This window comes from Taeniopygia guttata, chromosome 1, assembly GCF_048771995.1.
Source record: "Taeniopygia guttata chromosome 1, bTaeGut7.mat, whole genome shotgun sequence".
In the NCBI taxonomy this organism is placed as follows: Eukaryota; Metazoa; Chordata; class Aves; order Passeriformes; family Estrildidae; genus Taeniopygia; species Taeniopygia guttata.
Window position 1 is genome coordinate 22,435,429 of NC_133024.1, and position 27,867 is coordinate 22,463,295.

Consider the following 27,867-nt stretch of genomic DNA (forward strand, 5'->3'; position numbering starts at 1 on the left):
ATGTTCTCCACAGACAAAGAAACACACAAAGACACCTGCCACGTTCTTTTGTCTTTTTTTTTTTTTTTAATTATTCCTTCATATTCAAACTTCACAAACAGTGTGAACTTGTACAATACCTCAGAAAGTGAAACTTACAAAAAAAGTGCTGGTAACATTAAAAAAAACAAAAACAAAAAAACAAACATCATTCTTAGCAACATCAATTACTCTTCCACACAAAACAGAAACCTTGTAAAATTTATTTCCGTATTTTTTTAAGGCGTAATACTTCCGTATAAAGTATATGCAAGAGATAAAACTTCACAGTATTCCAAAATGTCACAATAATAATAATAATAATATAGTATAATGAAGCGCTACAGTTAATTTTCTTTTTTTATTTTTTTTTCCTGTTTTAAATAACAAATACAAGTCACAGGTAAATATACGTGAGAAAAATACGAGGCTAATATTAAATGGCAGGTAAGGATACTCTCACTGTAAGAAAAAACTGGCAGGATGTGTGTATTTATTCTATATTTTAAAGCACTTGATAGAAAAGGCGTATGCAAGGTATTTTTTTTTTTAACAATTTTCTATTTGCTTGTTTTTGATAACTGACATACCATTTACAGAGTATAATGAGAGAAAAAAAAGGAACTTAACCCCTCAAAACTTTCGACCTGCTCTTTACATCGTCACAAACCGTGTTTCTGGAGAGATGCCTGTACAGCTGCGGGGTGTGTGTGTGTGTGTGTGTGTGCGCACAGCGGTGTGTGCAGGGCTGTGCGGGTGGGTGGCTGTCTCCTCACACGGGCAGAGAGTCATGTCCTGCGCGGGGACCAAATCCTGAAGTCTCCACTTGGCAGGACAATGCCCGAGGTCATCCTCACTGGTTGCCTGCACAAAGACTTAAGGATTCAGGCCTGGCTGCAGTTTCCCACTCACTCGGCATCTGTTGTCTGCTGGGAATTCCTTTGGCCCCAAGAAGAAAATGTCCAATTTTTACTTTTTACATCCGCACACAAGAGCGTGTGCTCTCCCCTCCACCATTTAGCTCCCATCCTCGCCACAGAGCACAGACCAAGGAGAAATTTGTGCCTGGGTCCCAGCCAGTAGCACGAGCAATGGGAACGCGGATGGATGCGCCGGGTTCCCAGCACCCCTGGCCCCCGCACGCCCTGCCCGTGCTCACAGCAGCCACTCAGCCCACGGGGAACAAAAAGACAGCAGATAGCATTAACACATCAGTAAGGTGCTCAAAGAAAAAAAGGCAGCTCCCACTCCTGGAATGGGAAGCCACATAAGGTGCTTCAAAAAGTTTTTTTTTCCTTTTTTTTTTTTCCTTTTTTTTTTTTTTGTCAGTTTCAGACATTTTAAAAAAAGGGCTGATTGAGCATGTGGTATGTGAGAGCAAGGCCGAGAGTTTTGAGATTTCTAACATCCTCCATAAATAAGCACTTCTTCAGGGCAGGATGCATTTTTGTTTGCTTGCTTTGTTGGTGGTTTTTTTTTTGTTGTTATCTTTGTGGTAGTTTAGTTTAGATGCAATTTTATTTTCATATAAACCAAAAAAAAGTAACAAACCAACCCAATGTGTGAATTAGCATAAAAGTCTAACTGTGTTATTGGGTTGAGGCTTTGTTTTTCTTTTTTTTTTTTTTTTTTTGCCCATTCATTCATTTAGCACCGTTCCTTTTTATTCTGGTTACAACCCAATTCCTTCTGTAATTATTGAATGTACAGAAAGGACCAAGTAGTTGTTTTTATTTTTTGTGATCTGTTTCAAGAGCCCAACCATAATTCCTCTGCTGCTGCTGTGTTTGTGTAGTATCTGGTTTCATGAGCTTAAGGAGAAAGATTAGTCTGCTGATATTTAAGGTTGACGTGTGTTTGTATGCATACACTTTGTTCTATACATACACACTGCATGGAGTACATTGGAACTGGAGATAAAGTCAACTGGGTTCAAACACATATGCACTGTCTTCCCCTATGTATTTGAAACAGTCTGGAGCTTTGATTTTATTTCTTTTTTTTTTTTTTTTTTAAAGTGCATTTAAAGCAAAATAACTGGCATTCACATACCCCATGGAAAACATGATTGCAGTGGAAAGCATGACCATGCTAAACTCCTTGGACTTGACAACGCCAAAAGCAAATGGGGCAGTGACAGGCCTTGGTGTAGGCAGCTATTCTTGGGCAGCACCATTGGCAAGGAGGGAAGGCAGGAGGTGGTGGAAGGGAAATTGCTTTAGAGGTTGTTTCCAATTCTGACACAGCTTTGTCATTCCCAATACAGCTTCCTTTATGATGATTAATGACCTCTGTCTTATGGCTGTACCCATCTGACTCTCCCTAGTTCTGTTTTTTATCGTCTGTGTGTGTCCCAAGTGCCAGCATCTATTAGGAATAAGGCACTATTAAAATTATAGTTTTACAAAAGATGCAAAATAATCCAACTCTACCAATCCCAACTGCCCACACTGCTCTCCTCACCCCCATCCCTTTTCTGGGGGAAATATTGCATGTGATAAGACTCTATTCATATGTTCTCCAAATGTGTCAAATGTAGGCTTTGGACAAATGTTTTAAGTCCATCAGCACCAAAGATGGGTAGGAATGTACCCTTTCTCTTTTATGTATGTGCACACATGCAGACTTGTTAATTGGGAGAGGGGGAATAACGACACCATTCCCATGCTGCTCCTCCCAGGCTTTAGAGCCGAGCCTAAAATATGAACTTTCAATACATCATCCAGAACATCTACATTTACTGGATCATTTATGGAAGCAGTTGAGGGGTTTTTCATTCCACCACCCAGATGCTACAGGTTTTAGAGGTGGATTTCTGGAAGGGCAAGCTCCAGGAAAGCCTGCATGGACCATCCTGCTCTGCAGGGAAATGGCACAGGTGGGTGCCCACCCTTGGTCTTGCCTGCCAGACAGACAGACACTTCTCAGGGGCTGCTTTGCGCTGATTCTTACAATCAGAAAAGCTTCTCCAGCAAATTTGGCTCCTCTGTGGCGTCAGGGACACTGACTGTGCAGTGGCATTTGGATCTCTGTCTTTGCTCATGAGCAGCTGTGGACTGTGAGCCACTTTTCCATTGTGCCAACATGCTCTTTCCTCTCCATGGTTCTGACCTGTGAACAAGCAATGTTCCAGTAACTGGGTGGTTCATTTGCCCTAAAAACACTGCAGTCAGCCCATCATAAGGTGCATTAGCTATGGCAGCTAATATATCCTTCTCTTGCTAAAATGTCCATGAACTACCTTCCCTTTGCCAGGATCCCACTGGCTCTTCTCACCTTTCACCAAAGGCTAGGCTGCCTCATTAAGCAGAGTATAGCTGAAAATGAGAAAAGCAAGCAGACAGGAGGGGTAATAGCAAAGAAAATATGAGACCAGACGGTCCAGCATTTAAGTTCTAGACTAGTCACTTTAGCCACCATCATCAAAATGGACTGAGATTAAAGGAGTCTAAACTGCTGCGGACTGGGTTTTTAGAAGTGACACAAACTGTGGGAGGGAAATGAGTTGCCTTTTTTTTCTTTTAGTGGTTTAAGTAATCTTGATAAGGCCACAAACTGCATTTGTCTTTTCAATGTGAGTGCTTGAAAATAACATGAATTGAAATTGAGTGCTTCACAAAGCTAGAATTGAAATTGGAGAGAAGAGCCACCACACGCTCGCTACAGCTGCACTATAGGAGAGAGGAGCATCTGAGGAGGTGGTGGTGGAGGGTGTCTCCTTGGGAAGACGTGCTACGTGTGGAAAGGGAAAGGAGCTCACAGTATCTCCCAGCTCCCCTTCCTCTCACCACCACCTTACTGTTTTGTTGGACACCTATAGACAAGTAGCACTTCTAAAGAGCCTCCTCCTGTTGTCTCTCACATATGTAAGCTGGGGAAGGGGAGGAGGCTGGTATAATTACAAAAGGGGAAAAAGAAGGCACATGATTTTACTCAGTCCTGACTGAACCCACATTTTGAAAGCAAGGGCAGTTTAGGTGGAGGACAAAAAAGTGCTCAGTGGAGCGGGTGCTCACTGAGAAGAAATCTCAGGGCAAAGGAAGTGGGAGAATAAAAAGGAAAGGCAGGAGAAATGAAGGCCACATTCAGCTTTCTGTCTGCTTGACAGTCTCAAGATTTGGCTGCATTATTGTCCAGGAAGGAAAAGAGTCTGGTTGGTCTCAAATGTAGCCCAGTTACATATCTCCAGTTTCTGTTATGGCTGTTGGTGTCCTCCTCTTTCCCTTTTCTCCAGTCCCATGAACACCTGGAGCACTGCTTTAGTCTCTCAAGCCTGTTTTTCAAACATTAAGAACATGGCACACCTCTTTGGTCACCCTCAGCCTCTACTCCTCCTCAAATCCAGACCAGTGATCAAACAGAGCAGTGCTCCCTGCTGGTCACTCCCACTGCTGAGGTGCCCAAGAAGGCTTGATGGAGAATGCAAAGCAACCTCATAGTTTCAGTGGGGTTAGTGAGTTGTTCACAAAAGCCACTGTCAGGATGAGGGCAAACCAAGGGAGTTGTTGACTGAGAAACAGATGTCATTTACAGAGGTCATTATGAGCATCATGTCTCAGTCACCTTCCCCTTGCACACTGCCACGTCCAGGTACCGTAAGTTTTCTGTCTCCTCCAGTGACTGCAAGCCTTTCTCATTCCTGTGGTTGATGGGAGGAGTAGATCTGATGGTCCAGCTTTAGAATTCCAAAACACAGTTTCCTAAATTTTCCCCAACTCTCTAAGTCAAAAATGCATTCAGTTTCTCTCTCTCCCTCCTGCCACCCCCACCAAATTTGCTCAGGAGATCATAAGGCAGAGTAATGAGAAGTAGGATCACCAACAGCTCTATGAAGACACAGGGTGGTAAAATGCTTCCCTACAAACTCACAGTCCAGTGTTTGTGACATTTCATAAATAACTTTTTTTTTTAAAAAAAGAATAACACAAGAACAATCCCTTTACTTACTCATCTGAAACAAAATAAACAGCAGTGGCTACAAACTTCTTCTTGTAACAATTACAAAAAAACTCCCAACAATACAATTCCCCAACTTTTAACACGCGCCTTGAATGTTTTTTTTTTTTCATGTTAAACCTCAAAACTGCAGCATATCCTTAAGGGCAAACTTTTCAATTAGTTTTTTCTTTCTTTTCTTTTTTTTTTTTTTTAAATAATGTGTTCACCAAAAAGAAAAAAATTCCACAAAACAGTCTTGTACCAAGAAAATGCATTCAAAAATAGAAAATACTACACAACAAAAATATGTACCCTTCCTTTCCAAAAGAGTCTTCACAAAAATGTAGAAAAATGCCAACCATTTTTTTCCTTTCCTGAATGCTTAACTTTCAACCTAGGGCACAATTATTTATTGACTTATAATGTCTGTTTTTGCATAAAATATGGAAGATAAAACCCAACTGTCAGGACTGTGACGTTACAAACAACACCTCATTATTCTCCCCACCCCACATTCCCTCCTCAGAAAACAAAACACAGAAAGCCAATGTTTCAACAACTGATTGAAAGTCATCAGGTTAGGGAAACCCATTAGCTGATATGGGGATTTGAAGATGCTGGCATAACAGGAAAATCATCTGTCTTTTAAAATGTATGCTTTTTGAATTCATCTCAACACGAGTCTCTGCCCCACTGTACTCAAATGACCAGGCACTATGGAGACAGGACACTGCTGGGCATAGAAAGATCTGGGAAGAATTTGGGGTCGGGAGCCCAGGGACCGCACGTGGGTGTGCGCATGCACGTGGCGTTTCACTTGCAAAGAACACTTTCCATTTTGAAAGACAGAGAGGATGTTTCCATATGCCTTAAAAGTGCAAGGGCCATTTCTTAGTAGTTAAATATGCAGAAGTTTTACTATGCTTAATAATCAAGTCCATTTTTCTGGCAAAGGCAAGCCAGAGATAGATCGCATCAGTTCACGGCTGGGAGTGGGTGACAGCTGAAAACTGGTAGGCAAAAAGTGTCACACCAAGGTGCATACAGATTTATTCAGTGGGAAAGTGTTTTGCCTACCTTGAAAAATGTTCAAGGGATATTATGCAATTAACACAGCCAAAAGACCAACTGTTTTGACAGCAATAAACTCTAGCAGTGGGGAATTGGATGCTATGGGGAAGGCAGCTGTATCTTGCACGCATGTGGCTAAATCCATCCTCTGTGTACCTCTTTTGACTTCATTGCAAAAACATCTGCTTGCACCAGGGATGAATTTGCCCCATGTGGTTCTGGATTTTATGTCTGTTTGCCATGTAGGAGCCCAACCCTGCAGAACACTGTGCTAGAATATTCCAGATGGCAGAGTTAGGATCAAAAAGGCTTCTCTCTTCTTCTGTTTGAGTTTGTTTTTTTTTTCTAGCAAAGTTTTAAAGGATGCTTCCAGCACAAGAAGGAAGAGGAGAGCTTTTTCTTAGCCTTTTCCACTGCATGGCTGTGTGTTTTCCTTTTTTCAAATGGCAAAATGTGTTTGTGTTTACTTCCAGTGCATTTTTTTCTCATAAATTCAAAACAAAAAGGAAACATTACTTTTCCCATCCTTCAAAAGGAAACAAAACCAAAACAGACTGATAAAGTACAATACAATAAAAATCAGGCATTATAAAAGACAACATGATGTGCAACAGCAATACCAAAGAAACAAAAATTTAAAAACTTATTTATATATATATATTAGGATACAGGTATGAATAAGCCAAGAAAGCTATCTAACCCCACTACTAGATGATTGGTAAGCATTGGTTAAGAAATACGTAAGGCTATTCTGAGATTTCTAACTTAACACAGTTAACCACTGCTTCTCTCACACCTTCACTTCCTAAATTTTTCACCTTTCACTCACTGGTCTTTTATGTCTTGAAACTGATTTCTTTTCCTTTTCTTATTTTTTGGTCTACAGTAGAATTACATGTTAATAACAATAGCAAAACAAAACTCAAACTTGTTGTGAGAGTAAGTTGGTGCCACATCCATGATGCAGAAGAAAGAAGACAGACAACAGAACAACCGCATTCAGTTTTTCACACACAAAGCATATTTGAGGGCAACAACATAGCTGACCAAAACAAGTTTGGAGGGGCAAGCAGCAGAAGATGTAGGTTTACAACTAGACCACCAACCAGAGCCTGGTCTTTCACCTTTACCAATGTCTATGAGGACAACAGGAGCGCATTTGCCATGTGGCTTTGCCATTCCTGTCACCTGGCACAACAGCTAATCTGGCATCTACTTCACCACTAAATGCACACCTGGTTTGATAGAAAACCAAAAGGAAAAGAAAAGGTAAAAGGCTCCTAGGTGAGGCCAAGTGTATCTCTTGGTCACCTTGGCTGATTGTGACAAATCCTCAGCCAGTGGGATATCAGTGAGAGAGGGCACCTGGCTGGCAGGTCATTGGGGAGCAGTTTTGAAGTGAACTCAGGCTGTCTAAGGTGATGTGACAGTTGGTTAGCCTCCTCCATTAGGGGAAAAGTGATGAACTCCGACAGGTTACCCTGGGATCGTTCCATTAGTATAAATTCTCTTAGTTCAGCAGGGATGAGAAAGCATACATTCTCTGCTGCTTCTGAATTGCCTTTGTAAATGTCAGCATCACCAGCCACTAGAAATGCATTCCCTACCAACTTGGCTACAGCAATGTGATTGAAGCTCCACAGTGAATCCTGGCATTTTCTTTTTATAGTGGAACTTCTGAAATGTAACATTTTCCTCAAGGGTAAGCAGTGAAATTACTATAATGCTGAAAATATCACTAGCATTTTCTTGAGCCATAACTATGCCACAGTCCCAGCAAAAACTCAAGCTGATCCTCAGTAGTGCTTGTCAATGTTGAGGAAAGGAACATACAGAAACAAAATGATCAAACAGTTCGGGGAATTCTGTTTTGGATCTAGCCCACTGGCCAAAGGGATTTTTGTTTGTGAGAAAAGGTGCAACAATGAAGCAAGATGACAAATGGAGAATTATGGAAGTTAGTGTTTCTCCATCTGGAGAAAAATAGGGCATTAAGTTATGCGGCATCTCTAGTCAGCAACATATGTTTTGGCTTCTTAAAATAAACCTCAAGTAATCCTTGGTTTCTCAGTCAAGCACTGTCTACATGGGGCTATAGTACCATGCTGAAAAAAACGAAAAGAGTTTGTGCTATATTTAAATGTAGTTCCAGTTAAACTAGTTTCAAACTGACCATGTAAAAAGGAACAACTTACTTAAAAGCCATTAAAATTATACAATCACACTTATGCCCAGGAACTGGTGTGAGTGAGCGCTGTAACCAAGTGGGAACATAAGCTAGAATTTGGCTTTTAAAAAATGGTTTGTTCTTGTTTACATGGATTAGACACTTCTGTTGAAACTGAGTCTGCTGGAATCAGGTTTAAACAGGTTGAATTCAAACCCAGATTTGGAGCATGGCTCAAAGCCCACTTCTTCAGGTTGCAGTACTTTTAAAAAACTAGTGCAAATGGCATCTTATCACAGCATTGCAAACATGCAGCGTTCCTCTCCTTGTCCAAATATGGTTGCCATCAGGTCACACCACAAGGGAGGAATATGCAGCAATCAGTCAGCCAGAACAGCTCAACCTACAGAAGTTCTTTATTTTACCACAGCAGGAAAGGCACTCTGGACACAGCAGACTCAGTAAACCCTCAGCTTCACTTTTTTTTTTTTTTGGAGCAGTCCACTACTCGTCTTTAACAATGCTAATCCACTCTGACAGTAGCAATATATGCAGCTGCCTTAAACAAGGAAACAAAAACTCACCTCAGCAAAAGCAAGGAGTATTGGCTCATTATATGAATTAACTTCAGCAGACAGATTTCATTTTCTTCCATATAACAGCTCTGTAACTGTCACTACTCTTATGGACAAATGCCACTTTACAAAACAAAGGTGTTCTGCCTCTGTATATGCTGGCTCTCAAATAAACTGTGTTTTTGTTGGGCATCCACTGACTTATTACTGGAAGTTGACCTTCCAGTGTCCTTTTCATCTTAGAGGGTTCCTGCAGATGGCAAAGAAACAGGCTGCATGTTCCACTGTCCCGCTTGCTTTCAAGGGAAGAGTCATTCAGTAGTTAATCTAACAGTACATCAGGGCATATCTCCAGTTCTTCTCTTCCAGTCCATTCGAGCCAGGACGGCTGGATTCTAAGAATGGAAATCTCAAAGCTCACCAGAACAACATATCCTTAACTCCAAAGTCTCTCCTGGTTCCAGACTTGTTCCTTCCCACCCAACACCTGCCTCTTGCATACCACTCTTTAGTTCTTGACACTTTTGTCAAACGAGGCAGCCCAAGAGACTGAGCAGTAGCATCTGCTTTGCATTGTTCACTCTCTGAAAGGTCTGTACTACCCATGTCTTGGTACTAATGAAGCCAAAATACCTTAGTTTCAAATCTAAGCCGAAGTTCAGGGCATGAATAGATTTCTAGTCCTCCAATTACTCTAGCCTTTTGTTAGCAATTCTTTTCTTAGCAATCCTCTTCTCTGTCCATGAAACCCTGTGATACATCAGACAGGCAATCTCTCCACTACAGGACCAAAGCAGATGAACTCATGTTTTACATTCTTCTCCCAGTTCCTCTACAGAACATTTTTCAATATCCTGTTTTACCTGGCTAAAGCTGCAATTATAGTCTTACTGAAGAGATTCAACACAAACTTTTGAGAGCTCATAGATCGCAAAGAGCTACAGCCAAGATAGATCTTGCTGCACATTGCTACTGCTTTCGTTTTTCTCATAGTATGCTTGTTAATTGCTTGTTAAAATTAATGACCAAGGCATAGGCCCACATGCATCTTGACTGTAAAAATACTTCCCAACTTAGGATTCTATTTGGTTCCAACTGAAAGCCTTCACAATGCTAGACTATCTGTTTAAGGAGAGAAATCAGAAAGAAGAACTTAAAATGTTAGACAGCACCTTTGTCTAAGCAGGAATATTTCTGTATGTACTGAATTCCACACCACCTTTTTTTTTGACCAAATGTCCCTCCTGCTTCCTCTGTCCCGAAGGCTTGACTGGAACACCTGTAACTGAGTGTTCAGAATGACTGTTTATTGCACTGTTCCCATAACAGCCTCAGAAAGACGTGCTTTATTTCAGTGACTTTCCCCTTTGGTAAAGTCTGCTCTGTGACTTCACTTCTTGAGCTGAGATCTCCTGCTTTTACTGAAGGGATGCTAATCAATGTCAAACCTCTGGAAGAGAGTCTATCCAACAATGCAAGTTTTGACATTGGAACTTGTCAAATTGGAATTTGTGTCTTTATGGTGAAACCTTACGCTAGTTTACACAATGAGCAGTTCTCTTAACTTTCTCACAGGCCCGAAGACTACTCTCTAAAAAGGGGAGAAAAGATCTGTAGCACCAAGAAACTTGTGATGCCTCTTCAGTTTCTACTACAGTGCTTTATTTATTTATTTTAACAGAAGGTATCCAATACAGATGTCTCAGTGTCTGACTAGTTGCTTAAAATTAAGGTAACCTCACCTCTCTTTCAACCTGGTCAGGTTTATGGTACATCCTGTTTTTTGTGCCTATCCCTTTCTCTTCTCCCTTCCTGCTTAATTGGCCCCTTCCAATCCCACCACATGTAAATACATTTCAGTAGTGCAATGCAGTGCAGTGCAGTCATACTTAGTGCAAAAATAAAAAGCCTTATCCAGACCAAAAAAGCACAAACTCCCTCCCCCCCAACCCAGCCCCCAAGAAATCAGCTTCTCAGTAAAAGTATATGAATGCCCCTAAACAAAGGGGGATTTGCAGTCTCCCAGCCACACTTGCAAATGCCTCGTTTTCTCTCCTCCCGGTCAATGTGGAGAACTCATTAACAGATAGGACTTTTATCAAAAACAGTAACATGACAGAAATCAGAAAGGAGACAAGCCATGGTTTGGGGGCTGCAGAAAAGAGAGAGAACTAAATGGATACAGCAAAAAAAGGTCAGTAGTGGTTTTACACAGAGTTGTCTAATGCAAACTTTGCAAGGGTACACCTTGCAAAGGGCATGTGTGTGGATAAAAAAACTAAAAAGCTTCCCTGTTCCAAATATACAGTCCCTATTTTAACAGTGCCCAAGCTAAGGTTCTGTAGTGCAATCAACTTTTCTAAGTGGCAGCTCTCAATGGCCACCCTAAAACACTTGGACAGATCAACACTAACTTCAGTTTTCTCCTGCTCACATAGGCACACATGTGCATGAACAACTCCTTACTCCATCCTGCAAATACTTGGGGATATATATATATTTTTTTTTTTCCACAGCTGATCTAGGGCTATGGTGGGAAAAGCAGGAATTTTAATGACAGGCATATAAATTCTTAGGTACCTCAAAATGAAAACTTAAAAGGAAAACAAAATAAAGCTCACTAATTACAAAGGCAAGCAACTTACTGAATCCCAGTCAAATCATATGTCCCCTAGGCCACCTATTTTAACAAAATAAAATATCTGCCAGGGCTTGCCACTCATTAAGATATCACTTGGGAAAACACAGCAAAGACTTTGGGGTATTCATCAGTTTGGAGGTTACAACTTCAATTTGGACAGCCACAAGAGCCTCCATCAAAGCCTTGCAACTACTGGAAAGGAGTGTGGAGAACCACTAAAACAGTGTAAGATGTTGTAACAGGGAAGGAGGAGCAAGAAAGGGAAATGTATGGAAAATGGAATACATCAGGGCAATGCTGCTGCTGCTATACTAATCCCATTGTAATTGCTCAGTATATAAAGGAATACTGCAAGCTGCTTCATCTGGGCTCAGGCACATGCTCCCTCTTACCTTCTGCCCCTTGCCTCACTCCCAGTCCTTTGTTGAAGATGGCAGCCTACCCCACAATGTAAACAAAAGCAAATACCAACAGATAAACCAAATTACAACCAAGAAGCAACTTTCTCATTTTTCTTTCTCTTGCAAAGATACTGCATCCTTCCCTCCAGGCAGGTGCACTCTTTCATCCGCATGCGTAGAAACAAGGAAATAACCTAAGAGAAAGAATCTAAACAGGGGTGCAGGGATCCTGAATATCTACCTCTAAACCAGAAAAATGCCAGGCTGCAAGAACTTTTGCTGTTTATCTTTACCAATGAGCCTATAATGAAAAATAAAGAGCACATTATGGAATCACTAGGCACTGCAAAGGGACAGCACCTAAACCCACTGTCCCTGGGTGCAGAGCTACAGTGGTGCAGCCCATGCCCGAGCATACAAGTCACAAAATGAATAACACTTGCCAGCTGTTCTGTAAAGTCTACACACTTCAATTTAGCCACTATAATCAGCGCCAATGAATTTTTTGACTGTTTAGCTGAATGTACTCCAAGGGGATCCTGCCTTTTTGCTAAAATGATGTTCACGCTATCTAATTCTCCTGCACACCCAATGCAGGAGCACTTTTTAAAACTCTACTAAAAAGTTTGATGTATAGTCTGAATTTGCAGTTACATAATCAAATATTATAAAGAAACAACTTTATTTTACCCACATCAATACATGACTACCATAACAGAAAAGGTGTGACCAGAGCAATTCTGGCTAAAGCAGTCAGAAACCTGGAATCAACTCCAAATATCCAATACCCAAATATTTCTACACTGTTCTGGCAATAGAAAAGTGACATATCAAGGGTGTAAATTAGGGAAAAGGGATTGCTATGAATCATGTATCTACACTACCTGTTGTGGCTCACTATTTAATTACTTGAGATAAACATATAATCACCAATCAAACCCAAAGAAAGACTCAAAGCTATTTAGGACTCTCTGAAAAAAGCAAGTTCCAAGCCTTGTATAAAGGGAAGCAACTGTCATGCTCTGTAGGACTTTTTTGAATTAAGTCTCCCAGCAAGAAGGAGGGACTATGTAATCGCATAGACCTTAACACAGGCAAAATCTGCCTGGTGGAGTGAAATTAAATCTTGAGTCAGTTTTATAAGGAGTAAAAACTTTGGGCAGAAACAAGCTGAATTTTGGGAAACAGTCCTGTGGCATCTTAAATAACATATATGAAACTATTTTTCAGGACTACAGCTTTCTGTAGGACTACATATGCTTTCTCTGTCAGAGAAAATTGACTCAAGTCAACAAAAGGGCAAGTGTGTCCTGCCTGCAAAATTTGGCCCACAGAGTATTGGTCCAAGCAGTTTTCAGGACTAAGCACAGACCTCACTGATGCTGGCAAGCAAAGTCATGAAGTACATCCTGCCTGAACAGCCTTTTTATTTTATATTTGACAAACAAAAGCTCATTATAGGTGGTGAGAATGGGAAACCAATTTTCCAACTTAACTCATTGTGAGAATTTCTTTGAACCTGAACTTTGGAGCAAGGATCTAGGGAACTGATTGTTCAGAACATATGAAATTGGGAATAAATTACAGATTTAAAGGACTCCTATCAGTTTCACAACAGCCTGGCATAAGGACAAAGGAAACAGGACACCCCGAAAAACAATGAAGCTTGTTGAAGATACTTGTGAAGACATAGTTTTAAATGTGGTGACACTTATTTCACCAATAAATAGGAACTATAAATTGTTTACAAGTTATTAATATATAAAAAAAGAGAAGCAGCAGATACTGGAGATTCAGTCTTTTCCTCTAAGTGGCACAGGTGAAGAGCAAGTCCCTTGTATGGAGTTCAAGCATTTCCCTCTCCTGGGAGGACCCCTGTCTTTGGTGCAAACATCCCCAAAGTGGGACACTCCCCTCTTATTTAACCTTGCAGCAAATAGCTTTAAAATCCCTCTCTGTCCCAGCACAGTAGCACAGAGCAACATCATCTTAGTACAAGGCTCTCCCTCTCGTGGTGACAGTGTTACCTACTTCAACTGTTGTTCCTCAAAAGCTGTACTAAACAGAAAAGAAGTGCAAAAAGGAGCTGAATGTAAATGCTGACAACCACTGAAACGTGAGACCGTTGCTTGCATTAGCCCTGGAAGTCTACTTGGGCAACGAGGAGATGGAAAATGAAAGTAATAATGAAAACCATATACTAGAATAAAGCTAATATTTGGACAGAGTCTTCCCTTGATATTTATATCATTCAAGGAAAGTTGCCAATGCAAGAATATTTAGAACTGTAAAATTGATATCACCTGTTTTCTCTCTCCTTAGAAAAGCAGAAAATATGCACATATGAAATGAGCTTCTTAAAACATCACAATTCTCAAGATGAGTATTTCTTCAGAGAATGAAAAAGAAAGGATACATGTTCAAAAAAAGCAAGATTTCTGGAATCACGAATGACTGACTGTCTTTTATGTAGAAGATATGTTAAAATAGTGTTCACCAGCTGATTATTTTGTTAGTTTCACTTTCCCTTAGGCAATTGTATCTGTACACACTGCATTCTAAAAGTACAGTCTCTAGTGTGGATAATCTACCTGTTTGGTACCATCCTGTTTGTAAAACCACTTCTTAGCCTAAAAATATAAACTGTAAACTGTATAACATGCAAAATGAATTGAGGTGTTTAAAAAAGCATTAGGAAAAATAAAAGGCAACAAAGAAATTAAATCAAGAAACACATTAAACTAGTATTTATGCTAAATGAATTACTGAACCTTACAAAGGATTAGCAGGCCAAGTGTGGAATGGGTATGCAGCCATTTAAATGATCTGGTATTCCCAGTCAAGTGAGAACACTCTCTACAGAAATATGTATGTTTCAGCATTCAGTCAAAGGAAAAGGCAAAGGGCATGGTCAGAAAATGTGGACCACTGAATCAGCACTCTGTTGCAGCAGCTAATTGGAATTAATTTGGGAAATGGCACCTGTTTGGCTTAATAGGACAAAGCTCACCCTTCATGCAAAAATCTAGTTTTGTTATCTGCGTAACTAATATTGAGAGGATAGTCCCCTCCTTCCCGTACAAATGGGTATACACAGAGTAAAGGAAAGCCAGACTTAGAAATCACTGCTGGAAGACCATAACTTTTAAACTCCAAGTAGAAAGAAAAAGTATGTGGTAGTGGCCTCCACGTACGTGCAAATGGCAGATGACAAGAGAGAATGCCAGCACTTGATAATTCTCATTCTTGAAGTTCTCATTTTAAAATCCCAAGCTGTGGCATAGGTAATGCTTTCCCTCTCTTCTTACTCTAAAAAAACTTTATCAATTTGCAGTGACACAGATTTGCTCATTCTCATTGAAAATGGTTTGTAACTGATGTGACCATCTCTCATTTCTTCTCTCATGTCTTCACAATTAGAAGAAATGAGACAAAATTAATACCTCCTCCACAACCCTCATCCACTTGATTTTGAACATTTTCATTTAGAGGTGATATGTTATCCACCAAAGGAAAGAAAGTCAGCTGAATTAGATGTACCTCAATTAGAAAAGTAAACATAAATGTCCATACTCTCATAATTTGCACTCTTAATTTTGAACCAAGGCTTGCTGCCTGGGCCATCTGTTGCAAGGTGTGAATACAGAAAGGACACCCAAAGTCATGAGCCTTGGGTGTCAATCAGCTGTTCCTGGGCACTTTGGATCTAGATGTTAACATATCCCTAGTGACATATTTTTCAGAAGTTTTGTGGTAACAATTAAAGTCCAATGGGACTGACCCAAAATTCAAAACCAACAGGAATGTACTATGAAGATTGTAAAGGGAACATTCACCTAGGAAAGCTTATGAACTGAAACTAAAACTTTCAGAGGTTGTTTTCATTTGAAAAAGGGGTGATCAAGTGGATAAGTAAGGAGACAACTGGAATATATTAATAGTTGTGGATGGAGGTATTTCTTATTCAATCCACATTCTGTGTAACTATACAGAGAACAATGTTTTTTCTACCCCACCGTAGTGCAGAGGATAATTTTAGGAAATCGTAAAACTTTAAAGAAATAGGATTTGGAAGGAGTGAAAGACCACTTTTGCCATCGTTCTCCAAGGCTAGGAATGGAAGAGGAAAAGTCTGACGTACACTTTTAGAAATGAAATAACAGGACATCTTAGAAGAGAGCTAATAGATATTTGTGTTGATTGATTGTTCTTCTGATATGAAAGGGTAGCAAGGAACAATCTCTATTTTTTGTACAGCCTAATACTGTTTTATCTTTTCTTTAAAAAAATTACTTTTCTACATCTTACTACATAGAGATTTTAAGAAAGCCTGAAAAAATGCTTGTAAAGACAATAAAGAAGCCAATAATATGAAACAACACAATAGAGCTGTAATAATTATTGGTAAATGCTTCAAATAGCTGCAGCAGTTGATTGGGTTGTGAATGATAAATGTGAAAAATTATTTTTCTATGATCGTAGGCAGATGCAAAAGTTAAATGATTATACTATGTATATATATTGATATAGAATTGCTATATATATTGTGTACTGTATGTTCTAGCTTTCAGAAATACTGTATTGTAGTGTACTGTACTTAACTAAGCAGATCTAAATAGCAACTTGTCATTTTCCACAAAGTCACTAGTACTGTTAACAAAAACCAAAAAGTCTATTTTCTCCAGTAAAAGAAATACATACTGTTACAGTCACAGACATTTGGACTATAAAGAGACAATGTACATTTAACCAAAGGAAAACCCCAAACCAAAATAAAAATCTCACCCAAAAATCAACCAGCCAAAACTGTTGCATTATTGTCTTATTCAAAAGGGGAAGGGACATGCCACCAGTCTAAGAAGAATATTTACTCACATTTTTATGACTGAAAATGAAAGAAAAAAGGTAGCCCACTAAATCTTTAATTACCCTTTCTGGAACAAGGAAAATCCCCTAGTCTGGCAAAAGACTTAAAAGAATAAAATGCTGCTTTCAGGGCTAGCATATACCAAAATAGGCAGCTGTAGTTAAACATATTCAACCCACTAACTAAATGGGTGCAAAATGAGTTCTAGAAATTCTGCAGCTCTCATGGATTATATGTTGAATGATCTTACTGACCAATTTCTTCTCCTCCTGAATATCTACTGATATTCAGATAATACCCACTAACCATGATCCTGAAGAGATTTTGGCAAAGACCAAGGGAGAGAATGTTACTTGTTATTTGTTATTGACTGCACATTTGGAATGGATTACTCAATCAATATGTTTCAGAGTACCTGAGGTGGGGAAAGAGCTGTTTGACACGATGCTTTGGAAACTAGAGACTCCAGACCTGGAATATTTTAGACCCTATCAATATATTGTGCTGCTAACTATTTAAAGGCTTGATAATTTTTTACTGTTATTTTTAAGAGAGCAAACAGGCAGGTTATTTTGCTTTGGATTTTATCCCTTTGTCAGGTAAACATGTTGAAATTCAATGGAAATGAGTGACTGAACTCAACAGTATTGTTCCAGGGCTGCCATCCCCCGTGGATGCCTCTCTCTGCTAGTGAAGCCTGCTGAGATGGACTGTTTTATTTATTTTGTGGCAGATAGACAACATAAGGCTCTGGGAGGCACACTTCAGCCTTCCCTTCAGAATGGGTGCTCACAAAAATATCCTGGACCAAATTTGGGTGTCACATTTTCATCCTATTTGGGCAAACATCCAACTAAGAGCATCTGGCTAACAGAATGCTTTTTTTGAATATATGTGTGCATATATAGTGTATGAGTAGTATACTTGCTTTTCATTAGAGTCATGTGCCAATGCTCCACAGTTAATCCTGTAATCCTTGTTTCATCTAAAGCCTTCCCTGCATCAAAACCATGCATGTCCACACAGTCAATTAGCAAGCTCTCTGTAAAGCCAGGAAGAAGTGTTTGGCTCTCCCTGCACATGCACATACACACACACAGACACGCACCCACAGGCAATATAATGTGATTTTACTCAAAGATCCCATAGGTACCAACAGCCTATGTGACAAATGAAAGTAAAGGACTAAATGGGAAAAATTAAAAGAAATCTGGGCAGTTGGGTGAATATAATCCTGTTTCTTGAATGCGATGATCCTCTTTAATCAAGTATATCTTCAACAAGAGGGCTGAACTTCTAGGAGGCTTTATATGGTTTAATGAAGAAAATGGCAATATCCAGGTGGCAGAAAGAGAAGCAGCAAAGTGAAATAGAAGAGGTTCCCAATTAACATCTAGATCTCAGAAATGTATCTGCCCATTTTGTAGGAAAATGATCTCAGAAAGATACCTGCCTGTTTTGTAGGAACAGGACACTGCAGAATCAGGCAGTTGAGCACAAGTACCTAACTGAGCTCTGCACATTCCTTGAGTGCCCCTGTGAACTTGGCAAAAAATCACCAACAAGTCAGTAGTAGACAGACCGAACACTGCAGAAGCCTGCAGGTCTGTCTGGAAAATACCTAAAGCAAGCAATGCTTTATTACACTGGTACAAGATTTTCCAGCAGGGATGCCTCCAGTGGGGAACTCATGAAAGCATATATAGTGTTACTGTAATACCTAAGCCAAACGTGACAGAGAGCATTTATAAGAGGGATGCTTGGGGCATGGCTGCATGGCTGTGAAGGAAATTTCACAGCTCAAAGAGGGCTCAAGTGCTAATAAAGTTTGCATGAGGAGTGAAAACAATAATGCCCCCTTGGTCTGAACTGGGTAGAACTTCTCACATGTGATGGGATATTGGTAGTTCTTTTGTTTGTGTAATGGTGCAGCAAAAGGATATTTTTAGAACATACTTTTCTTAAAAAGAATCAAGCTAAACTAACCAAAGGGGCTATATTTATCTGCAGTGAAATGCGTGCAATCCCGAAAGTGCCAATCCAGGTTGCACTGATAGAAATTCAGAACAGAAATTGTCCCTTGAAAGTAACTTTTCACTGGATTCTCTCATGAATTTCACTGGCATTGGAGAGGCTGGAGTCAAACCACATAGCCATGCCCCCATATTATTAATTTGATTTAGGAAGAGTATTTTCCCTCCAGAGTTTTACAGGGAGCAGATGGCAACCAACCAATCAAAAGTAGATCACATTGGAAAAGGAATAAACTTGGGAGCTGTAACTGAAGGTAAGAAACAGCAGAAAAGCACCATCCAGTATGAAGAGACTGCTATGGCTCACTAACATTCCTTCTTCCCTACTCTTTCAAAGAGAAAAACATGATATATTTTGTAAGAAAAGTACAACTTTGCTACAGATACCAAACATAAACACACTTCATAGTGCTCAGATATATTTCTGTTTTAAATCAATTGTCTGTGAAGCTGTAGTGTATTCAAGGCTGTAGTGTATTTACTTCCCAAAGAAATATCTTAATGTTCTTTGCTTTTTGAAAAATAGTTGAGGACAAATGTCTAAATTGGGGTGTTAAAATACAGTTAACACAGTATTTAGCAGGCTCCACAGAGGGATCTGGGAAAAAGGGGGTTGAAGGGGAACTTCAATCACTCTCTAAAACTACCTGAAAGGAGATTGTAGCTAGGTGAGGATTAGTCTCTACTCCCAGGTAACAAGTGACAGCATGAGAGGATGTGGCCAGAAGTTGTATCGGGGAGGGGGTCAGATTAGATATTAGGAAAAAATTCTTGATTAAAAAGAAGGCAAAATTGGAGCAGGCTGCCCAAGGAAGTGGTGGAATCACTGCCCTGGAAGTGTTCAAAACATGCATGGATGTGGCACTTGGGGACATGGTTGAGTGGTAGGCTTAGCAGCGCTGGTTTAATGATTTGACTTGATTTCAGAGGCCTTTTCCAACATTAATGATTCTATGGTTCTATGACTGGTTTGCTTACCTCAGTGCTACTCTCCTTTACCGAAGGGAAAAATGAAGTGTTTCTTTGGGCATATGTGGCTGTGCACAAAAATCTCAGTTCACTGACTTTGGGGAAAGTCAGTGAAGTTCTCATAGGTCTGGGAGTGGAAACTATGATCATGTGTAACATTAAGGATTGTGTTAGAGCATCAGAGTTCTGCTTATCTTGAACTGGCCCCTTTTATTTTAAAAGCTATTAATTAACAATTCTAGGGGAAATTGGCATTTAAAAAACATTACTTACTTTTCTCCTGATATGACTTTGCTGGAATGAAGTGTAGAATATATTTGACTCCTTTTAATTTTAAAATAAACCTAGAAACTCTTTAGTTGCAGCATGAATAGTGAATTAAAGCATATTATGAGTTCAATTTACTTTTCAATCTTATTCACAGTACATTCGCAATCTCTGCTTCTCCTGTCTTGGACTCTCTCTTAATACCTGTGAGTCAAACACTACTGCAGAGGCTAAAATAAAAAAGATCAGCAACACTGCTAAATATATAATGAAAAAATATGGATTAATATTTAACTTTGCTTTTTTTTCACTAGAAACATAATTTTCAAATTAAAATTATCTAACAGTATCCTGTTAGATATGTAGTTAGATATCCTTTCTAACTCAGAGAGGATATTTGTCCAGATGCTGGCACACCTACACAGGGAAGTAATTCTTTTGTTCACCAAAATTTCTCATTTGTGTAACTCTGCTCTTTTCACCTTAGGTACTCCTGATCTATAGCAGAGGGGGGGCAGAAATAACAACAGTGAATGCATAATATTTTCTCTATTCTTAGAGGCACTAATATAATTGATTAGTTATCAGCACTGGGAATAATTAGATGGATATACACTATAAACATCTTGTTTCTCATTTACATATGTTCTTAGCAAAACAAAACAAAAATTCCCCCTTGTGTTGCCTCATAACAATAGGTCTAAGAGAGTTAAGTGTTCCTCTTTTTCAAACAGGTTGTGTCCCTTGTGGACCAAATTTCTCTGTTTTATGCTAGAGAAGGCATAACCCACATTTTTGTTTTGTCAGTTTGAAGAATATGCACATACCTAAAAATCCCTCTATATTTTCCATCTTAGTGATCTGTGAAAATATGGAGGCTCCTTTGCTCTGGCTGCAATGAACTGGATCACTAAGTAGCTTTAAAGGAAACTAGCAGAGAGCTTATTACTTCTTGCATGACAAATAAGGTGAACAGCAGCAAGAACACTGACTTGGCATGGACAGAACCAGCCCTCGTGGACGTGTATCCAGCATCAGGCCACCTCCATACACTTGCCTGTCTAACTCACCTGCTGCAGACACTTGCATTTTCAGCACCTGACCCTCTGCAAGGCTTTTCAACCTGCATTTGGTTTCTGTCAGCAGGACTGTCAAATGCTGGCAAAGATGTTCAATGCATTTACAATCTCAAGATTCCAGACTTAATGTGTTATCTGTAGGTTCCCTCACAAACCTTTCTTCAGCAGAATTATGATTGTTTAGTGGTCAGATGAAGACAAACCTTCTGAGAGGAGGAGGCTCAAAACCTCTTAGGGCCAAGTTCTCATCACTTTATACCTCCTTCATGAATTTTCACAGCCAGTATGAGAACAAATCAGGGAATGTGAAAAGCAGCTATTTTGCTTCAAGCTGATCAGATACTGCTTCAGTTAGCCTACCTGCTGACTCTTTCCTATCACATTTATTCCAGTGGCTCAGAGGACCTGGATGCTGAATTAAAAGGGGTTATTTTAATTATCAAGGCCTAGTTCTTCTTGGCAGAACAACCACTAGATGCTAATTTGATATTATCATAGCAATATAGAATGGTTTGGGTTGTAAGAGTCTTTAAAGATCTTCTAGTTCCAATCCCCCCCACCATCTGCAGTGGATCTCCCACTAGACCATGTTATTTAGAGCCCCATCCAGCCTGATCCTGAACACCTACAGCCTTCTCTGGGCAACCTGTTTCAGTATCTCACCAGCCTTATCATAAAGAATTTCTTTCTAATATCTAATCTAAGCCTACAGTTTGTCAGCTTAAGGCCATTCCTCCCAGTGCTATCACTACATACCCTTGTGAAAGGTCCCTCTCCAGCCTTCTTGTCAGGTTCTCAATGGTCTATCTGGACCCTTCTCTTTTCCAGGCTCATGCTATCTTTTCCTTTGAGAGAGCTGGAGGATTTCCTTAGCGTAGGACTGTCAGGAGGGTCATAGATCTATGACATTCTGGTTGTGTTTGAAATGGTTTGGGTGCTTCTGATTTTTGACTGGACTCAACACCCCTGCAAAGAGTATGTCTTGTACCTTCTCCCTTTGGGACTACTTTTCACTACTAAGGGAGACAGGAGATGTTGGGACAATACTCACTAAAGGCTAGCGACTCATTCCTCCACCATGTTGGTGATCCAGCATTAATCAAGTAGCTCAAGGCTGACTGAACTCAGTCAGTGGGGCTGATAAGAAGAGGGGTGCTGATGGTATGTGTGTTATTACTCAGCTCTCCTTTGGATGAAAAAGAAATTGAAAGAAGAAAAATGGACTCCACTTGGGCTCTTTGATCTCAGAGCAAAGGGAAGTCTCATTCACTTAGAAAGTCAATTAAATGCCACTCTCCCCTGTTACCTTACTGGGAACTTGAGCTGCTTTTGAAGGCAACAACATGGGGCAGAAGTCAGCCTAGTAGAAGCATGATAGATGTTGAGAAAGTGTCTTCAGAGCAGTTCCTACAAAACACCTACACCCATTTCCCTTAAGAGAGACTATTAATATGGACTTTATGAGAGGAGGGACCAGACTGAAATATCATATTACAATTTACAGACTGGTTACTATGCTTCTAGGTTTCCATTATTTATGAGTCATGCCTGCAAGTAACCTGCAAGAGATCACTATAGGAGAACCTCGCTAATAGCAAAAGCAAATGCACACACCCCAGACACACACGGACACACTCAGGAGCTGTCCTCTCCTTGCTAATCAACAGACACTGAGCTTGTGGTCCTGCATTCCTTGTGGATTCAGCTTCCCAGGGAGAGGCAGACCTCCGTGAAATAGGCAAGAGAAGTTAAATTTTGGTTCTCTCATTTGTGATTTCACATAGTACAAGAATAAGGGTGTTTCAATGAACAACAAAATAAATTTGAAAGAGAATAATTTAAACAAAGTGGTAATTAACCGGAGGAACTCCCACAGGACAGCATGGAGGCCACCTAAAAATGAATAAGCTAGATCTTTGAAGAACAATGAGAATTATCTGCCACAATATATAATTTTTATATGGGATAAAAAGATAAAGTCATAAATTATTATGCCTTTAGGTTATAGGCAAATACATTTGTATGTATTTTATATGTAGAAATAGCTAACGAGGATTATATAATAAATGTTCTCCCTTAGGCTTATTGCTTTGTAATAATCCAACATAGGCCTTTCATCTTCATTCAAATAATCTCTAGCTTGCCAAACGGCAGAGATGTAGTATTGGGTAAGATGGACCATAGGGGAGATCTGCTCTGGCCAGTCCTGCATTTCCAATTCACTTCACCAGCCTCAGCAGCAGTAAGAGAAGGCACTTCTCATTCACTCTAAGGCTTCCTTTATTGCATTTTTGCCTTGCAGAGAGACCTTGACTTGTAAGCTTGAATTTATGTTCTATTTAATGGCCTTTTCCATTACCAAAGCAATATAAAGAGAGCTTTAGCAAAAGTGAGAATCAAGCTCAAGGAATGCAGGATACTGCATGCTTCAACAAAAGGATGTGTGCTACAGTCTGCATTTTCTCATCTGTATCATTTCATCAGGTGTTTTGAAGGAAGCCTTTCAAGCATACTGAGATAGATTCGCTCAAACATTGTCAGCAGTAGTTTCCAGATCACTGTGACTGCTATTCTTTTTGCAAAGGCATATAGTAGCAATATATGAAGCTTGAATATACCTGTAACATTCAGATTTTATAGTTGTTTACAAGTAGCAACTAAGTATTTCAAAGATGGGAGGAAGAACTGCCAAAAAGAATTTAACACTTTAAAAGATAAAGGGGACTATGTTTGAGCTTCTAAATTCAGAATGACCTGACAAGCACTTTCAGCTACATTTGCAGTCATGTTCCAAGTTCCTCCATGTTTTACAAGATCAAGTCTGGAAGTCCAGCAAATCAGTTTATATTACAGACAGGCATTTGTGAAGACCTAGGCCTGAATTCTTTGACAAGTGTTTTAGAATTCAATCTAGTATGCCTTAACTTTACGTTAAGAACTACGTTTATTTTTTTTTAAATTGGCATCATTCATTCATTCATTCATTCATTCATTCATTCATTCACAACTTATCTTTAATTCACTTCAAATTCATTAGACTTCATAAAAACTGGCATTTCAAAGATAATGCTTTGATTTAGGGAAGGATGAAAACGGAAGGATTAAAATTTGGATAGTATTTGGATTTTGGTGGATGTAGACCCTGATTCTTATTTCATGTTTACTGGCATATCTCTTCTGGTATCAGAAGTACATTCCAGAATATGCTACATCTTGACTACAGCTCACCAGGTTTACAACGGCAAATTAAACAGCTTTTCCCCAGACCTCAGATGACAAATGAGCAGCTACATATCTGTAAGCTGGGTAAAATTCTTCACTAGTTCCTCATATGACAGAATATTCTTTGACACCAAAGAGCTCAGAAAAAAATACTCCTTTCCCCAAAGAAAAACCTTCAACGTTTTGTCTAGGCTCTAGTTTTCCCTCTCTGTGTCTTTCACATCTTGATTTACATGGCAGCATTGCTTTTACCAGTGAGGTTATTAGAACAATATTTGTTAACAAACTTGTGCTCCTTCTCCAGCCCCTTGAACTACCCAAACAAGCTGGTAACAAAGAAAGACATTACCATATAAAAGATTCAATTGCTCTGGCACTCACCTCAAGGTCTCTCTATGCTGCATATTGCCGCCAAGAATCTGGGCTTCAGCATTTAGGATCTGCTGAACAGTACCTTGCAGGGTACCGGAAGATGCTGAGACCGAACCACCTGTCAGGTTTTTTTCCCCCAAATAAATGGCAATGGAACAGGCACAGAACATATGGATGAAGTTACCTGTACTGAATCACAGGCATCTGATAGAGAAGCTGCAGGTGTAAAGAACACACAAAATTGTATATGGAGATCTACAAAGTCAATACGCAGAAAGTTGTCCAGCATAAAAGAATGTCTCATGTGAAATGCTCAGTGTTCACAAGCAAAAAGTTTTGTAAACTTAAGAAAGCTTAATTTAAATATAGACACAAGTAAAAGCTAAACTAGCAATTTTTCTTTTTTTCCTTTTTGCATATTTTTGTTAGGTGCTTCTTCTCTGCCTAAAATATGAAGTCCAGAGTGCAGTTGGTGTAAGTCCTCACATGGATTTCAAGCAAGACAAAGATAGTGTCAAACACTGATCCAACTGAACTAAGGACCCACGTACTTTGGGAATTGGCTTTGGGGGAAAAATTCTTACACAGATACACAGAAGACAACTAGGGAGAACACCAGTCCAAACACAATAAAACAAAATACAAACCACCAACATATATATGCAGATTAGGAATCAATCTTTCACACTGATCCTACATTCCTTTCATAGCTTTGTCTATGCAGAGAATGTGGGATGTGGCCCTTCAGTCAGACTTTTTGCAAATGAAGGGAAGATTATTTGCAATGGTAATGTTTTAAGTTGTTTTGGCATCAGCACAAATTATCGGGGGCAGGATCAGATTCCCACAAAAATATGGAAGCTCTCTAGCGAGCAAGGCAGGGATGAGAGAACAATACAGCAGATTAATTCTTGTCCAGTGACCAAAAAGAAGGGAAATTTACACACTTCAAAACTGTCATTACTTTTTCAAAGAAGAAAGACTACAGTTTATATCATCCCCAAATACAAGGGAACATTACTAGAAAAATCTCTTTCTCAAAAGGAAATGTCCTTCAGCAGAAATAAATTCTGAGATGGAACCAAAAAGGAAACAACAGAAGCTTGGTAAGGGCCAAAAAGAGAACCGTGTAATTCAGAAAAACAAAGTAGCAGTTCAAATGATACTGCAGGATGCACAAACACTAGTAGATAATCTCACAGATGACTTCACAGAGCCCCTCATCGACCCAGGTAATTCTTGATTCCATTAGAAAACAGAGAGAATAATACTAGAAGAGAAAATTAAGAAAACATCCTTCCTCTTTTTTAAAATAAAAATCAAGATTATTTCCCCTCCCCCCCTCTATCTGGAAGCAGGTTAGCTAACCTTAACAGTCTCAATTTAAAATAAAATATATATTTATATATATATTCATATATATAATAAAAGAGAAGATATTAGTGGCAGTGTATGCGAAACAAAAAAGAAAACAAAGAAAAATTACTTTTAACAATCTCACTTTTTTGTTTTTTTACACAAATACTGTTGTAAATATATTAAAAAAATCAGCATTCTATCTGGTAAACGTCACTTTTGCCCCTCTATAAAATTTTGAATTAAAAAAGTCCCAACAACTCTTTTTTTTAATTATTATTCCCCTCCCCTCCCACCCTCTATTCTCTTTCTTCCACAAGAATAAATCCTGATGCAACTTTTTTTTTTTTTTGCAAAGATTGTGGGAACTAACCCTTCTCTTGTACCTAGATCCATAGGTTGCAACCTCTGATATTTTTGATTTTCCTCTGTGTTTCTCTTTGCCTTCTGTGAAAGTCCCTCTTGATTGTGCTGAGGCCCTGTGCTCAGCGAAGACACTGAATAAATTACAAAAAAGCCACCGTTGCTCGTTGTCTGTATCTTCTTGGTTTCTGCTATAAGGTGGTGGTGGTATGAGAAAAGCAGCGGGGAGGGTGCGCCGGACAGCGTGGGATGGAGCAGAATCCAGGTGAGGAACCTCTGATTCTTTTTCCTCGCCCTGCAGGGACTCCACACTATCCAAGCCACACTGCCTCGCATTCCCCTCAGCCCTTTTTGTGTGTTTGTGGATGCATGTGTGTGTGAGAAAGCAGACACGTGGTGGAAACCAGCAGGGCCTTGTTTCCTCTGGTTGCTGCTCAACCAGAAGCAAAATATTCCACAGTTCTAACTGGATACTGTGAAGTCCAAAAGCGGTCAGCAATGTGAATCATGTCCATTGAAACACTGCAAGCGGTGTACTTAAAACGACAGTAGGCCTTGTAGATTTGTAATATATTTTGCTTTGTTTCTTTATTTGTAGTGCTCTTCACAAGTGAGAAAAAAGATTTTTTTTTTATTATTTTTGTCTGTTTTTTTAAAATTTTTTTGTGGTTTTTTTTTTTTTTGTTGTTTGCTTTTTGTAGTAAAGAAGGGTTGTATTTAGAGGCCAGTAGCTAGAGATCCAACCAGTGGAGCTCATGAAGCACTACCTGGCCTTAAGGCCACCATCCGAGGGAGATTGGGAAAATTATTATTCACCCAGTCTCCGGAAATGTAATGTACCAGCAGGCAAAAAACAGTTCTTCATGTAGTACAAAAACCAACAAAATGAAATGAACCCAAAAAAAGGAGGAAAATAAAGGTAAAAATGAAACAAAAATAATTTCTTAAATTCTAGTGCCATAGCTTTTTTTGTTGTTTCTATTTTTGTTGTTCATAACAAAGAGAGAGAGAGAGATTCTACTTATCCGTCTGACACATGCATCCTCATGTGGTCGTTGAAATGCTCTATTTGGTCAAACTTAGCTGGACAGACAGAGCAGACGTACGTGGTCCCCTCCGTGCAGGCCACCACGCCGGCAGGGACAGCCCTCGTGCCGGTGCTGGTGGCTCCAGGCGTGCCGTTGGTGGCACTGTGCAGAGCCACATGCCTCTCCAGCAGGGTCTTGTGGGAGAACTTCTTCTTGCAGATGTAGCACTCATAGGACTTCTCCCCACGGTGGAGACGCATGTGCACATTAAGGGAGCTCTTCTGGGTGAAGCGCTTGTTGCAGATACTGCACTGGTAGGCCCTCACGCCAGTGTGTGTCACCATGTGTTTGATTAGGTAATCCTTTAGAGAGAAGGAGCGCCAACAGATGCTGCATTGGTGTGGTTTCTCACCTGCCCATTACCAATGAGAGAGAGACAGAGAGACAGAAACAGACAAAAAAAGAATCATAAAATTAAACCAGTTCAGTAGAACTATTTG

At 39.7% G+C, this 27,867-nt stretch overlaps 1 protein-coding gene and 1 non-coding gene across 20 annotated transcripts in view; both read right to left on the reverse strand.

Moving 5' to 3' along the window:
* Nucleotides 1–43: 43 nt before the first annotated feature.
* The window catches only part of ZBTB20 (zinc finger and BTB domain containing 20), a 501,814-nt gene continuing 473,990 nt past the window's right edge, over nucleotides 44–27,867 (reverse strand). For all 19 annotated transcript variants that reach the window (XM_032751110.3, XM_072925281.1, XM_032751095.3 and 16 more), the window contains one exon: nucleotides 44–27,779. In XM_032751110.3, the coding sequence (XP_032607001.1) occupies nucleotides 27,361–27,779 (419 nt within the window). In that variant the 3' untranslated portion in view covers nucleotides 44–27,360. The remainder of the gene's footprint in view (nucleotides 27,780–27,867) is intronic.
* MIR7643 (microRNA mir-7643) lies at nucleotides 4,480–4,591 on the reverse strand. Its single transcript, NR_105673.1, is given in 1 exon segment — nucleotides 4,480–4,591. It is a non-coding gene; the product is annotated as a microRNA mir-7643 (primary transcript).